The 15,896-nt window shown below is 42.4% G+C and overlaps 1 protein-coding gene across 1 annotated transcript; it reads right to left on the bottom strand.

Moving 5' to 3' along the window:
- Positions 1-13,582: 13,582 nt before the first annotated feature.
- LOC111069253 lies at positions 13,583-14,611 on the bottom strand. The gene has a single exon (XM_022359230.2). It carries the CDS (start codon positions 14,503-14,505, stop codon positions 13,696-13,698), a length of 810 nt encoding a protein of 269 aa, XP_022214922.2. The 5' UTR covers positions 14,506-14,611; the 3' UTR covers positions 13,583-13,695.
- Positions 14,612-15,896: the final 1,285 nt, after the last annotated feature.

Below are 15,896 nucleotides of genomic sequence, written 5' to 3' on the forward strand. Positions count from 1 at the left end.
TGCAAAAAAACCGAAATAAATCATACATTTTGCAGCAGAGCGATAAAGATTTGTGATAAAAAAAAAAACAAACAGATGCAGATACACACGTTCCGACTGATGGGTTTCCATATGCAGTGTCATATTGAACTCCACTCTGCTCGACTGACACGGACTGAAAATTATTTAATTAAACTATCATCAGATAAGTGGAAACAGAGAACTCGGCCACCTCCTCCCGCCCAGAGAGCTTCGTGTCTATGGAAAATTAATTTCGACATTTACAGCGGGGATGGCATGAAGGCTGCATTCAAGACATTTGCGTGTTTACGTGCAATTTGTTGTTGGCAGAACAAAGAAAGCGCCAGAAATTTAACACTTACCAAAGTCACATGAGACCCAAGAAGCCCCTGCGGAAATTCAATTTTATATAAAAGACGAAAGGTCAGATATGTATATGAAATATACTGTGTTATAGGGGAAACTCAAGGAGATTTGGGCTTTCAGATTAGTTCTTGGAGGGCCAAAATCTAATTAACACGTGCTATCAGACGGCCAACAGAAATCCTCGCCCCGAGCACAGGAATATTACAATTTAAAAAATAATTATGAAAATGTCTGTAACGAAAACTGCTGGAAGGCAGCTTCAGAAGGCGCTAAATGTTAATGAACATTATAAAAACAATTGCAAGTAATTATAATTTGAATGATAATAGCGCAACTTCTTAATCCCCGGAACGGTAATTTTTATCGCTCCTCGCTTCTCCATTTTCCATTCGCACTCACAAAGGAGAGTCGGAGACAAAAGCAGAGAACGTGAAAAATGCATATTAAAGGATGCCGAAAGGAAAACACGATGCCACGAGACAACGAAGCGGGTAAGAGCTCGCGTTGTAATTAAATTTTTTAAATGAAATGAAACCTCAAAAAAAAGCGAGAAAGCCGATCTGAATCAAAGATGCTGGTACAAAGAGAGAAGGAAAGTAGGGGAAGACAGGAACGAGAGAAGGAAAATGAATATGAAAGCCAGCAAAGTTGAATTACAATGGAGCCATGCACAGTTCTTAAGTTTGACAACATTAATTTGGCAATAATGTATAAAGTACCACCACTGAAAATAGCTGATATATTGTTGTGTTATTTAATTATTTAACTAATTAACTAACAGGCAAATTCGAAATATCACAACTGCTCGCGATTTCAGTGTTCGGTAGGTTTTTTAAACGAACTTTGGAATGTCACAAAGTAACACAAAAGTCTCATGATAGTTTTGGTTATTCTAGTCCTGCGACTGGCAGGCATACATGACTGAATAGATTCTACTACTATGTACGTATTTATATGTATTATGTGTAATACCCATAATTAATCTATGTACTCAAAGGCTGCCCTGACCGGAACTCAATGGTCCTATGGATCTCGATGCTGTTTCGTTTCCGTAGGTATGGAACTGTCGAAGCATCATGAAAATGAATTCTAATTTGTAGTTTCGCCCACAGTAAACCACACGCCCACGATGGACGTGAAGCTCATCAAGTTTTCGCCGTTTGGTCCTGGCCGTCAGAGACTTTGGCCACTTTGCAGCTAATTATTCTGATGGAAGAATGAAGGGAAAGGGAAACAACGGCAAAGAGAACGACGGAAAAAATCGAGAGCGAAGAAATTTGCTGCGAAAAATCAAACAACGAAATTGCTACTTGCAATTTCTCGTCACGTTCAAAACTTAATTAGTACATCAGGCTATCACCGAGGCTGAGGCTGAGATGCGGCTGGAGCTGGAGCTGGAGCTGGAGATGGTGATGGCGATGGAGTCTGGTGAGGAAGCGGCTGTCATAAGAACGTCATGTTTCTTAATTAGTTCTTTGTTATCATAACTTTGCGGAACAGTTTGGGCTCGGTCAGCCCATAACCACTGGGCAAGGTCTGGCGCTTCATTAGCGCGGCCAGTGGGAGCCTTGAATACTTCCTTTGCATTTAAATCCAACCTGCATAAATGATGTTTTCCCGTCCGCACAGTTTACCTTGAACCCGTCCTGCATCCCAGATCATTTCCGATGCGGATTGTCAGTGGGAGTGGGATTCTGATTCGGATGGGTTGGTTCTGGCCCGGGGCGCATTTCTGTACCGTGCACATATTTCGGGTCTTGGCATGCCGCACACGTAGCAGATTTCCGCACGAATTCGCAAAGCAACTCTTGATCCCTTTGACTCACTCGGCGACATGTTTTCCCTGCCATTCTCTTTGATGTTTACAAATTACACCGAAAGTTGGCAAACAAATTTTCTTATTCACTTTTTCCCGAGTGCACACAATGAAATGGCCAAGCCGCACTACGACTAAGCCAACGGATGGAATCGGACTAGGACGGGATCCCATGCAAGGGGGGGACTGTTGAATCGGGGCATGCGATGAGGAATGCCTGTGAATGTGCCAAGTGAAATTGCGACCGAGAGAGACCGACAAAATTGTGTAAATACATTTACAGTGCATTCTTGAGCGTTGGCCAAATACGAAGATACGAAAACTTTGGGCGGCATTTGAAATCGATTTGGCAATTGGATTTGCTCAAGATTATGGTGCAAAACCAACGATACGAGTATATCTGGCATTCATCCCTCCAAGGGTGATGGAGAAGGTCCTTTGACGGCAGACTAACAACTAAAACAAAACTTTTTAAATTTCTCCAATTATATTTTTACGCTATGGAAAGTTTGATGCTTTTTCCGTGCAGAGCCCTCTCCGTCAGTGTACGTATGCTGATCTGTAGCCCCCGAACAAGAACTGAAACAACCCACTCGTACCAGTACTAGTACACAAAAAGGCGTAAACTTTCTGTGCCAGTGTGTGGCAGAGTGTGGGAATGTCGACGGTGGGGACGGTGGGGACGGGGGGATGGGATGCCGTTTGTGCAAACAACAACGATAAAAACATCTTGAGGTCTAAGGATGAGCAAACTTTTTTGTTCACTCATTCATAAGTTTTTAATTAAATTGACGTCACATTTTTTAATTCATTTTTTTTTGTTTGGCTCAAACAGAGAATGTTCCTTTTAATGATGCCGACACTGATGTCTGATAGCGCCTCAGGAAGGGTTGTGAGCGGAATTTAAAAGTTAATAGTTTACACGTGAAGATGAATGTTTTGTGTGATAGAGACGGTACATACATATCTACTTATATACGTATGTTATTTGTCTTCAACTAAGAAGAACAATTTCATTATCCAGGGTGCCTGAAAAATATAAATCCAATTCACTAATTTGGAGGACTCTAGGTCGAAAAGAGCATGAACTTAGTTCCAATATAGTCGCACGAAGTCCTTTCAGAATGCCTTTGCTGTGAAAACCTTTGTGTTTTTTTTAGTTTTGGGGCAGACCGCGACCAGCAGATTGAGAATTACAACCTTCCCTACCATCCTGTAGAAGCAGCAAACACTTTTTGGATTCATTTATTTGGTTTATGGATGGTATATTTATTCTATGAGAAATTCACAATCGCCCATGAAAATGCGTGAAATTTACTCCGAAATTATAGTTGTGTTTACTGTTACCCGATGAGAAAAATAACGTATTACAGCCAGAAGAACTTTATGAAGTAAAGTTGCGATGCCGCAACTTGATATCTCGGCCACTTTAGAATCATGTTGTTGTCAATCATCCCCGTTAAACTTATGCCGGAAGTTCAAGGTTTTCCTTCTTTGCTTTCACGCGATAGTCACGAAGCTCGAAGCAAATTGGCAAAATATTCATCAAAAACTTGGAATACAAACTCTTCTAGTCCGAAACTGTCGTACCAAAACCCTCGCGGATCTGGCTAGCAATCTTAATTGTTTGTTTGTTGTTGCTACTGTCGAGGCTTCTGCTGTTCGCTTAATGTTTTGATAAGCGTTTCGTTTTGTTCAATTGAATGGGTATATTTTTTTTGCGGCCGCATTGGAGTTATGGGGAAAACTAATTGCACGCGATGCTTACACGAAAGGTGAAACAAATTTCAATTGGGCCACGCCCTAGCCAAGTCAACTCAAGTCAAGTACGCGAAGGACAAGGGCAATGTAAGCAATTAAACCAACAACAAAATTTTCAATGAACATAAACGTAAATTTTTTTGGCACCCAGTGCTGAACGAGGCGTTAATGGTAATTATTAACACAGTTGCTAGGATAAGGCAGTATAATAACCATCAAGAAGTACAATATGGCCTGCAACTGAACTGCAACTCGCCTTTAATTTCGGTTCGATTCTAGATAGTAAGTTAACCCTCAATCGATGAGTAGGGTTCCAAACGTGCAATTAAGATTCCACATTTGTCCAACTGCGGCTCGAGTTGACAGCGGAATACGCAGTCTGTGACATGACATAGGCTTGGCCTATGGGATTCGTAAGCTGCGTATAGCGTTTGGGTTGTGGAGGGAGAGAGATACTAACGAGTACGAGCAACAGTAGATAGCTCCATCCCAGTAGAGCCCAATCCGTTGCTCTGGCAGCTCAATTGTTAGTGCCATCAATCACGTGATTGACATTTGGGTTGGCATTTCGAGAGCGACATCCAGCAGAGAACTGAACTTTTTGGTCGATGCTGTAATTGATGCCGAATGCCAGTAAGCCCCTAAGCCCATTTAAAAAGAATGATGCACTCGAAAGAGGAGCATGGCAGAGGCAAAGCAAAATTAGTAACATAACCGGATTCACAATTTACCAAATGCAAAGTATTTTAGAATTTCAACTGAAATCCCATTATGAAAGCCGTACACTGAAATTGCCACTGCCATTGGCTATGGCTATGGCTACGGTGCTGGTACTGGCTACTTCCGTGGCCCACACAATTTGGACAAAAGCGAAAAGCCAAAAGCACGAAACCGTATGGCCAAAATGGATAAGCTTCCCATGGGGAGTCGGAATGGGTACCGGACAACCCCCCACCCCCCTCCTATAGAAAATGGCATTACCATTGCCCCGTTCTCCAGTACCCAACATCCTACATCCTTCCTGGCTTTCGAACGTTTTCGCTTTTGTGCGTCGGCCACAAAAAAAAATAAATAAAGAGAGATGAAAGAAAGAAACGACAGGGAAAAAGTTTCGGGGACCAGCGAGGCGCATCCTCTGGGTGACTTAAATAAAATTTGTTGATTTTATTGAAAAGTGATGATGTGTCAAATTTTTTATCGCATTACCAGAGCGCGGCTCTTATTTTGCTTTTAACCTTGGCATTTGCATAAAATTCGCATTGAATAGACACATTAGCATTCTTAATGGCGTGACCGCTGGAAGTCATTTTGTTCCTCGTCTGGGGGATGGCCGGGTCCCGGTTCCTAGGTCTGCTGTCTCCGTCACGCCTGCAAATTTATCAATGCTGAACACGTTTGGGTTGCGAAAGGTCTGAACAGCCAGACCCCAAAGGCCGAGACAGAGACCCCAAAACCCAACGAAACCCAGGCTCAAGCCGAAGCGCATTCACTGAAGTGACAAGTGAGCAATATGTCTGGATCGCTTCTCGTTGGGGGTTATTTCTGGCTTATATGTACGTATCGCACTGATTTTTAGACAAATTGAACAGCGTGTCAAATGGTTTGTCTTGAATTAAACTTTTTGCTTGTTTAGTTTCTGTGATAGTTGAATGAATTATGTGCTTAAGAATTTTTGAGTTCGTTTGGGAACTTCTCATTCGGGCTATCAGTTCGGGAAATGGCGCATTTCCGACACCACAACCTAGCATACTCGTATAATAAATGCTTGATAAGCAAAAATTGCTGAGTGAAAATTTCTACTTTTATTGTTTGAAAGCCATAATTTGTATCTACCAAGTAAGTACCAATAGGGTCCGAAATTACATTGCGCTCCTTCAATAGTACTATTTGGTTACGTTCTGTTTGCAGTAAGCAAACCCATGTCGGGTGCTTTATTTCACCTTTTCTACAGAAATAGGCAATAGGTGGCAGACCTTGCCAGGGCCTACAACTTTCCCGCACTGCTGTGTATTTTATTTTGATAATTTTGCTTGATTTTTTTTAATCTAATAAAATTATTTATTTTTATAGACGAATGTTCCTTACGGTCCGAGTATCAAATCCCTTTCCGGTAAATGTATCTTCATTATTTTCTTTAGTCCATATGGTTTTTATTTTGTTCTGCTAGCCAAAACTAATAATATCTTTGTACGCACGTACGTCCAGGAGCCCAAGGGAAATCTCTCTGTGGAATGGATTTCTAGCCGGTGCTAAATGAGAAGAAATGCGTTTGCATTAGAGCGCATCCCAGCCATAAATAACATGACGTTTCATTAGCCCGGCGAAATGAAAACCTATGTATGATCACCCAGCCATCCGCCAGGGACAATCACGAGCTGACTGGGAGCCAGAGGCAGAGGGCAGTTGTCCCGGCAACTCCAGTTACTAATGGTACTGCTGTTGACTGTGTGTGCCCGGTCCTGGTCTGCTCCTGGCAGCTGTCGGCGCAGGTGTTTTAATCACACGGATGCGGCCACCGTCCCCGGACCCGAACCGCCACAGAGCGTATAAATTTTCATTTCCATTTTCATGGCTCAACGCATGAAACGCAGTAAGGAGACCGGGGACAACGACAACGACAACACCGACAACCACTACGTTTTGCCATTTGCCTTTGTCGCTTTTTATTGCCTGCACTTCATTTGTTGCGCAATTCGGACCCAGAACCGCCGCGTCGGCCCCGGGCCTCAGGCCTCAGGCCAGAAGCACCCAAAAAAGTACTCATAAACCGACTGCGGTTGTGCCAGTGAGGTCGGACCTCTTTGGGTTAAGCGGCCGCAAAAAGTTAATTAGAATTAATGCGCTGGGCGGCCTAGAATCGCATTTGCCTGCAGCCTGCCTCCTTCCCGTGGACAAACAACATCTGTAGCTATTCTTCTATGTACGCCCAACTCTACAAGTAAATGTATATATCTGGTATATGTATGTATATGTTTCTATTTAAATGTCAATGCTTTTCTGTAAAGAGCGAACCCAGCGCCATTTGCCAGAATGGTGTGCAATAATCATTTCTGAGTGCGAACAGGCTCACGTAGTCGTCATCGCGACGCTTTAGAGAGCGAAATAGGGGAAGTATAAGAGAAAAATATTAAAACCCAACATCCGCAAAGTCACGAAGCGACAGCAGCCGCAACAACAATAATAACAGCAGCAAAAGCAACAGAAACAACACCAACAAAAACAAAAACAACAATGCTAAGCAAATAGACAAAGTAATGAAAAAATGCTCGAACCCGTATTCATCAAAGGAAGTTTCGACTGATTGATACCCATTATGCAACAGCAGAGACGAGCTTGTGATTATTTGGCACAGATCACACAGAATAAATTTCTCATTTCTTAAGTTTTGTATTGGGAGAAAGATTGAATTTTTTGAATAATTTTAAATAATAAAATTGCTCCGCTCATGGACGTCTCTTGTTATATTTTTCACTGCAATCAAATCAGTATCATATACTTTTGAATGTAATTTAGTCATTGCATATTGGACAGACATGATTCCCCACAAGTTATGCACCCCTCTTCCGACCCAATCTATCAGCCAGGGTATATCGAAAAAACAAACACAGAAAGTTTTACTTGCAGGATGGGAGATACAAAAAAAAACTCATCAGCTGGAATGGAGGTCGCCACGGGTGCAGTAAACGTGGCTAATGAATGCTTTTGGCCCAGTCCTGATGGTGGCTCTGTGTTTAATTTAATAACACGCACTCACCACACACACACACACACACACACACAAACTGACGCGCAGATACTCGGGCCAACACCCACACCAAAGCAGAGACATGGACATGTGTACACCTCCTCCATACATATGTACACATGTACATGATGGCATCTGTTTGTGTGTTTTTACTATATTGAACAAATAAATTTGAAATGTTGACAACATTTTGCTGTTTGTTAATAAACGAGGCCATCGTCACCTGTGGGAGTTCACGTGCCCACCCGCCCCACCACAAGACCTGCAGCAGCACCACCACCCCCTCGCATCTCTGAGCCAGCCGTGGGCAATAAAAACTTTGAGCCACATACAACAGAACGAGAATGTTGTAGCTACTCTGCCCCGTGGGGGCTGCACACGCATAAAAAAAGGAAAACTTTCATACTGGCACATGACCATATACTCGTACTCGTATTCGTATTCGTAATGGTACTCGCACTCTTCGCACCCCAGCATGCACGAGAACTCACAATCCCGACCCATTTCAATGCAATAAACTGTCATGTAAAATCCCAGAAACTTTCATTTGCAATTTGCTTAAAGTTTACGCAATATATGCGCCATAATAAAAAGTTCAGCAAGGTGAATAGACAATAATAAACCAAGAGCTACGGACAAAGTACAAAGTTTGTCCAAAGACATCTTCCAGGAAAAACATGAGAGTCCATTGCTATAGTTTGCAAATATTTACTTTAAAGGAAACAATTCACTGCAGTGCACAGTGGACTGTATTCCTGAAAATATTACACATGGCCAAACATATTTATTGTTCTAAGCAATTTATGCATCTCAATTAATTCATATAGAACACAACACATCGAAAACAACCTTCATACTTATTTTATTTCCCTATTCAAGTTTTGTACATACATTATAAGGACAAATGCAGATTTTCTCAATAGACTTGAATTTGATTTTTTAAAATAGACTTCCATTTTGTACCTAATTTGTATTAAATTATAAATTGCAAATGATCTGAGCATTTAAGAGCAGTGGATCAATCCGCTAGGAACAACAGGATAGCATGGTATTATCATTAATTAATCCAGTTATTTATATAATTTCTCAAATATAATAAACATACGGTTTATAACAACGTCTGTTTTTTCTGCAACAGACATTTTATTCAAATCTAGAATAAAATGTCTTTCTGGACGTTATCAGAATTAATGTTCCTTTTATTTTAATTGCAATATTATCAATTGTAATTAGTGTATTCACAAATTAACTAATAAACATTTTAATTTGTATATGTTTTATGATTAATGCATATATTAATTAATAATAATTCTCTTCTACAACTTGCATACATACATCCATATACCCGATAATTTCGTCATTAGCCATTATGCAATTTAATTATGATTTTATTTTAACAGATTGGGAGTGATGGTTCATGATCAAAGCTGGGGAAGGAAATATCGATTTATTTTCGGTTTAAAACGAAGAAATATAATCCCATGTGAGGAACAAAGATTTAATTTTGCGTGTATTCAAGCGTGTTCCACGGTCTTGACGGTCATATAAAAGAAAGGAATGTGAGCTTCCAATCAATTTCAAAGTCATTTATTACAAATTTTAAGTGCAACCCTAATGTTAATCAAAATGAAATCCCATAAAAACAACAAAAACTTCTTATCGACTGCCACCAGACGGCACTCCACTCGGTTGAGTACAGCACGCGATTTGCTGCCTTTGGGGGGCGGGGTTCCCAGACCTCAGAAACAGATCCCAAGCAGAAAGGTAATGTTTCTTCATATTTCAACGTCACAACGGCATCGTCATCATTTTTCTGCGGCCAACGCAACGGCGATGACATCCACAGTTCTGCATAAATTTGCACCCGATAAAAATTTCAAATGTTTTCATCAAATCATTTTCGGTTAGCAGAGACGAGACCCTGCAAAGGAACCCAGACCAGGGAAGAGAGGAGGACGCTTGAGCTGTGGAGAGGTCTAGTCGACTCGAGTCGTCATCCATCATTAATGGAGCGCACGAGGGCTGAAGGAGTTGAAACGGCAACTAAGCGCCAGAGGCTACTGTGGGCAATGTTGGACGGAGAGGTGGATGGAGATGGAGGCGCGCTGAAATGTTGACGATGACATTACTTTTTAATGACTTTGACTTTCTGCAGCAATTGCTGTGCGTCTGGCCACCCCAGATCCATCTCCAAATACGCTCCTGGTCCTGCCTTTGTTTCGTTTTATGAGCCTCATTGAAGACGCTGGGCGTTCGCTCAGATTTTATACTCCATTTTTATGATTCTTCTTTAAATTTGTGCACTTTTTAGCTCTGATTTCTTTGTGTTCAAATATATTGTGAACAAAGATACAAAGATTCTTTTTGTAAATGTCAGGAAAATTAATTCTTGTACGCTGGATCAAAACGCATCTGAAAATCGAAACGATACAGGGAAGAACATGTTGTGCTTTGCTTAATTTTAAATCTATTTGTATTGGTTCCTGTATGTCTTCATTTTTGTTGGTGTCCTGATGAATGCGCGATTATTTGCTCTTAAGGCATCGCGTATCCTTCTCACCTTCCGTATCACCACACAAAAAATTTAATAAACCGAGCACAGTTTGTAAAGGAATCTGCCATGAAATTCTCCACATGTCCAAACTTCCCTTTGGCAAACATTAACGAAACCGAAAAGTGAAATTGAATATGGAAACTGGAGTGATTCAATATTGTGGGGCACGCTTCAACGTCAGGAGCCTTCCGCTGCAACTAAACTGCATGGTGATGGGGGTGGCACTTAAATATGACGGCCACTTCTGTGTGAGTTTTTTGCCACATGCGTTGCAATGGTACACCCACAGAAGATACCCAGAGTACCGCCCGTGCCCCAGTAAACGGCTCCAAACTCGGCCTTCCGCATGGGAGTCGGAGGCTGAAACCGCCGTCGGCTGACGGCTGCCAATATTCATATAATATTTTCACAGTGAAATATTTTCTGCTCATAAAAGAAAATTGACTGCGAAAATTGTTTTCACCGACGCGCTTGCAGCTCCACTACCGCCTCTCGGTCCACATTCACATCCCGCGTGCAACTCTCCAGCGGGGGCTTTGTTTGCTTTTTTGTGTGTGCATTTTTACGTTTTTATGTGTTATTTTGCATGCATGAGAGCGTTATTAAATTCCGTGCTCCCCAGAAACACAGCGGAGGAGGCCCACGAGTGGAGAGACGCATCCGGCATCCGGCAGGCGTCTCATTTAACCACAAGCTCCTTCTCATAAAAGCCACAAAATAAAAGCCAAAGACGAGCAGAAACATATACTCCAGCGCACGCCCACGCATCCGTTACCCCCTGCAACCGCCCATCAAATTCGGGACATTGTTCCGCGCTGAATACCCAATTGCTATGTTTGGCGTACACTCTCCTTTCCTTTCTGCTCCGATCCGATCCGTTCCCACAGAGCTTTGCATCCCCGTATCGTATGCAGAATGTAGGACACGCAACTTCTGGCTTGCACGCACATGAGCTCCGATGCCTGTCGCCTTCCCTTTAAGGCGGGTTGCAGCTTTTTTGTTACCTGTTCCTCAGGCACATGCTTAGTAACTAATCCAGGCTCAGCAAAGCTTGGAGGAATACGGCGTCCCGTAAGATACGGCTTGGGTGCTCGGTGTGAAAAACCCTTTGAGGGAAACTTTTTGTCAGTATGTTCCTAGAATTGCTTTATTTATTTTTGGAAGCCATATTCGTCTATTGAAGATGAAAAATATGGGACAAATCATATGTACATATGTATATATATAGATTACATATAATAAAAATGTCAAATGGGACTGATAAGGAAGAATGTATAAGAACTACGTTTCTGCAGTCGTTTTTTAGCCCAGTTTCTGAGTGGATGGTACTGTCAGTCGGTATTGTCGGTCTTAATTCAGACAATATTTAATTTGTTTATTTAAAGCAATATGATGACACACACATACTACTAAAAGTAAGTATAAGTATACAAAACTGCCAAATCGAATATCCTATATAGAAAGTTGTCTCCATTATTGCTTTTCCACCTGTTTCACCTGTTGTGGGGAGCAGACTTTCCATTTATTCCATTATTTCGTACCTGTAGCAGTCTGGGTCTAAGTAAAAATGCTGGAGATACTTTTGCTCCTAACTATTTGTGGATACCATAAGAGCACGAAGTGTAGACAAATTTAAGATTTCCCATAAGGAAATGGGACTGCGCACATGTCCATGCTCAACGATGATTGCGCTCGCACTCCTAAAAGGCCACTATCACATACGGCGTACGCTCAAATATATACATATGTATGTATGTATGTACATTTCATATTCATTCGTCAATTCATTTTTGTATTCTAATATTTTACGTACGGTAAAACTCATGGTTTGGTAAAAAATATAAGTGCACTACAATTTTCTTGGTTTTATTATACTTTTCAGTCGGGCCTAGTCACAGAGAGGCATTTGCTCATTCAGACAAACAGGCCCAAGATTTATACAAGTGAAAAACTTGAAAACCCTTGACTCCACAAGTATATCGTATTAACAGACTCTGTTAAAGCAACATTATCTTAACATATTATTGTCCGTTATTTCAAAAATACTGTTAAGTCCGCTTTAACAGAAGCAGATGTCTGTTTGGATACAGGAAATGTTAACTTCCCCGCTGGCAGCGTTAACCGTTAGCACAGTTTTCGCTCTGGAATCAGTTAACAGGCTGTTAAGTGTTGTATTTACAGTATGGAAATAACAGCTGTCAGTGGGCTGTAAAACAAGCGAATGAATTTTTTATACAATTAAGTAATTACGAACTTTAAATTAAAATATAGAATCAGTTAATTTTGATAATTTCATATCATTCACCTCTCAACACAACCACCCCACTCGAGCAAAGTCTGCTGTTGAGTCTTGTACCAATTTAATTGCTTAACTGCTATTCAATACGGGATCAGGTGATGGATGCTCACCTTTCAACTCGCCAGCAAATTTGCAATAAATACAAATTTCAGTGTACCTCGATAAACACATGCAATGCAATTCATCATTCAGACAGACACACACTCGCACAATCGATGGGGTAGAGGGATTGGGGGTGCAAGGATATATGTATGTACGAGCATAAACACTGAGTATGGGGATCGAATCTTTTTCAAAGGGACGAACCCGCCGCCAAAACGTCCCATTAACAGAAAGCCAATGCACAAAAAGTCAGCTAGCAGGGCCAGGGGCGAATGGCAGGAGCCAAAAAGCGAATGTCAACACTATCAATCATCGCTTTGACAGTTTGAGTGCTTGTTTTAGTATTTGTGCTTTTGATTATGTGACGTACTCCTACACTCACGTGGAAAACTCACACTCATACGTGGCACTCACACGCATGCATCACAGGCGCATCAAATGATACACTTACAACAAATTGTTTGTACGGGAACACGTGGGCGTAGGTAGCCCTCCTCTACGGATTGGATGTGGGTTGGGGTTCGGGCTTGGAAATGGGGATGAGGCTGGGGCTGGGCCACTTGATTGATGGAGCCACCGACCCGAGCCGTTTTAAACCAGAAAATAGGGCTGGCTTAGGACTCCGAACTTTTGAATACCCTTCAAGATTGATCGTTCCTTCGGTAGCCAGTCATTTGATTTCGTTGTAAAATTAAACTATGGATATGCCCGTAGCAGGCATAATATAGGGATCCAATTCTTAGCCAAAATACTGTGTGAACAGAAGGGAAGGAACTGGACAAATGAGCAGTTTACGGAAAATTGTTTCCCTTCGGCGGTGCGGTGCAAACATCTGGTGGCGATAGGAATATCCTCTGCCAGGGTATATTGAACAAATTGATTGTGCAGTCATTCACACGCATTCACATGTACATACGCACTCGTGTATTTCTTGGTGTGTGCTGATGATTATAGTAATTTAATTTCTTCGAACAACAAAACAAATTTAAACAAGAACTTAAAACAAAGAAACAAACTAAATTGAAAAACGTAAAAAGGGAGTCCAAACCACATTAACGCGGCGAGGAGCCGAATGGGTTGGGACGAGCCCGGAACGTGGTCATCTGGCGGTGCTTCTGGTAATCCTCACGTTCCGCACGGAGGCGCTCCTCCTCCTGCTGCTGACGACGGGTTTCCTGCATCTGGTTGGTCTGGGCATTGAAGAGCCTACGCTTCTGAATACGTTGTTCGACGGACAGGTTAAAGGGCTGTATCTGTATACGTGGCTCAACTAGGGACTGGCTGCTTAAAGACTTTGCAGATGGACGCGCGCTTTTGGTGCTGCTGCGCGTAATGGGCTTCGCCTTGGGGTATTGCTTCTGGACGTCCAGCTGCTTGAGCACCTCCTCAACCCGCTGGCGGCGCCGCATCTCCGACTGGACAGAGTTTTTGAGCACGTTGGGTGTGACTGGCAAGGTCACACGGTGGACGATGGGCTTGGCGGCCTGGCGCTCGTGGAACTGGCGAAAGTTTGGCATTGGACGGCTGTGGAACTCGCGCTGCTTACGCTCGTCCTCTAGGCACTTGCGCAGCTGCTGCTTCTTCTTGCCCTCATAGATGTCCTTGAAGCGATAGGCCTGGGGGGTCAAGCAGCAGGAATCCCCGCTCATGGCCACCTCCCTCTGCCAACTGGGATCCACGGCATTGAGCAGGCTCTTGGTCAGCGCCAAAGAGTGCTCTCGCGCTTGGGCGAGTATAACACTGCCCCGGCGCTGGATCTCCTTCAAAGTCGTTGTCTTCTCGTTGTCGGCCATGAAACCCTCCTCTTCGAAAGCCATTGGCTGGAATGTCCAGTCGGACTGATCGGCCCAATTGCATTCCATATTCAGATCAGACTGTTCACGGATTTAATATTTTGTTTTACTTTTTGTGATTTATTTATATTTTTGATGTGCTTTCAATGCTGAATGTTTATGTCGAATGGGATGTCGTGGTCCTGTTACATACAATTAACGGCCTACTTCGAGCCGAGCCCTGCTTTGGGATTGGGGAAAATTTCATTTGAATCAGCTCGTATGAATAATGTAAGGTGTCTCGGGCTGACACTTGGACACGGCCAGCTAGGAGACGACTCTGGTATTTCCTGCTCCACTATTAACCGACACCCGGACATAAATGGAGGTGGACCGTCGCAGCCGGTTGGCGCTGTCAGTTTCCTGTCCAACTGTCTGTCCCAGTCAGTCCTGGATGTCTATGTGGTGTCAATTTGATTGCAAAGGTAATTCAAACAATCTCATCATACACATTCTGGCTGTCTGACCACCTGCCCTCCCCACCTGTCTGTGGCTCTCCGTTCCCATCCCCATCCTCGTCCACATCATCAGCCCCTTCCACCTTCCTGCAATCGGGGCACATGCTGTATGAAAACTTCAAAGTGAGTGCTTTAAACAAATCAAATTAAATTTAACATGTTATTTGCATCGTTGTAAGGCAACAATTTTATTTTCAGCATTTTATTTCCTTGGATTTGATTAAAAGGTACCCTATGATTAAATTGATTAAGTAACGGAATTTCAAAGTGTGAAAAATATACATTTTACTCACATGAGGCCCGCTGACAGCATGGAAGGAGAGCTGGGATATTTGACATATTCTCTAACCAAACCAATTGGAACTGCAACACACCGTTGATGTCCCTAATTGGAACACACATTTATGTGTTCGATGTAGTGATATTCCGAGTAACCTACAAAATCAACGAGCACTTACCTTTAAATAGAAATTTTAGATGAAAGTTATTTATGTAGTCGAACTTGCTAAAGCAATTTTCTTGAAGTACACTAAGGCTTTGCTGAGGAAATCGCAGTAGCACTTACCTGGCACTCTAAATGAAGTATTTTCACGAATATTGTAGATACAGCTACACTGAGGTTCTTATACCATTCGTTCCTTTCACATATACCCACAGTGGCAGCTGGCCAACGGGGCAGAGAAGCCAGTTTAATTTTATTCAAGAACGTTATCCAAGGCTTATGAGTAGTAGATAAACTATACCTTTGGCACTACATTCCTCTCGTACGAGGATCGCAAAAATTAATTATATTGCACGAAGCTATGGAGCCCAAAATCGCTGCAGCACAATCGGGAAGAGCCACGACACACAGCTCTGCACCACTGGGAATCAGCCAAACGACTGTACATCGCCTTTGCTGGCCCCTTCCAATGTTTCAGCTCCTTCCTTCTAGTGGCTTCTTACTCTAAGTGGCTTAATGTA

The sequence above is a fragment of the Drosophila obscura genome, unplaced genomic scaffold (genome assembly GCF_018151105.1).
Source record: "Drosophila obscura isolate BZ-5 IFL unplaced genomic scaffold, ASM1815110v1 contig_9, whole genome shotgun sequence".
Taxonomy (NCBI): Eukaryota; Metazoa; Arthropoda; class Insecta; order Diptera; family Drosophilidae; genus Drosophila; species Drosophila obscura.

What these genes read in the sequence shown, in the direction of transcription:
- LOC111069253 (XM_022359230.2), bottom strand. Translation starts at nt 14,505, where the DNA reads ATGGAATGCAATTGGGCCGATCAGTCCGACTGGACATTCCAGCCAATG.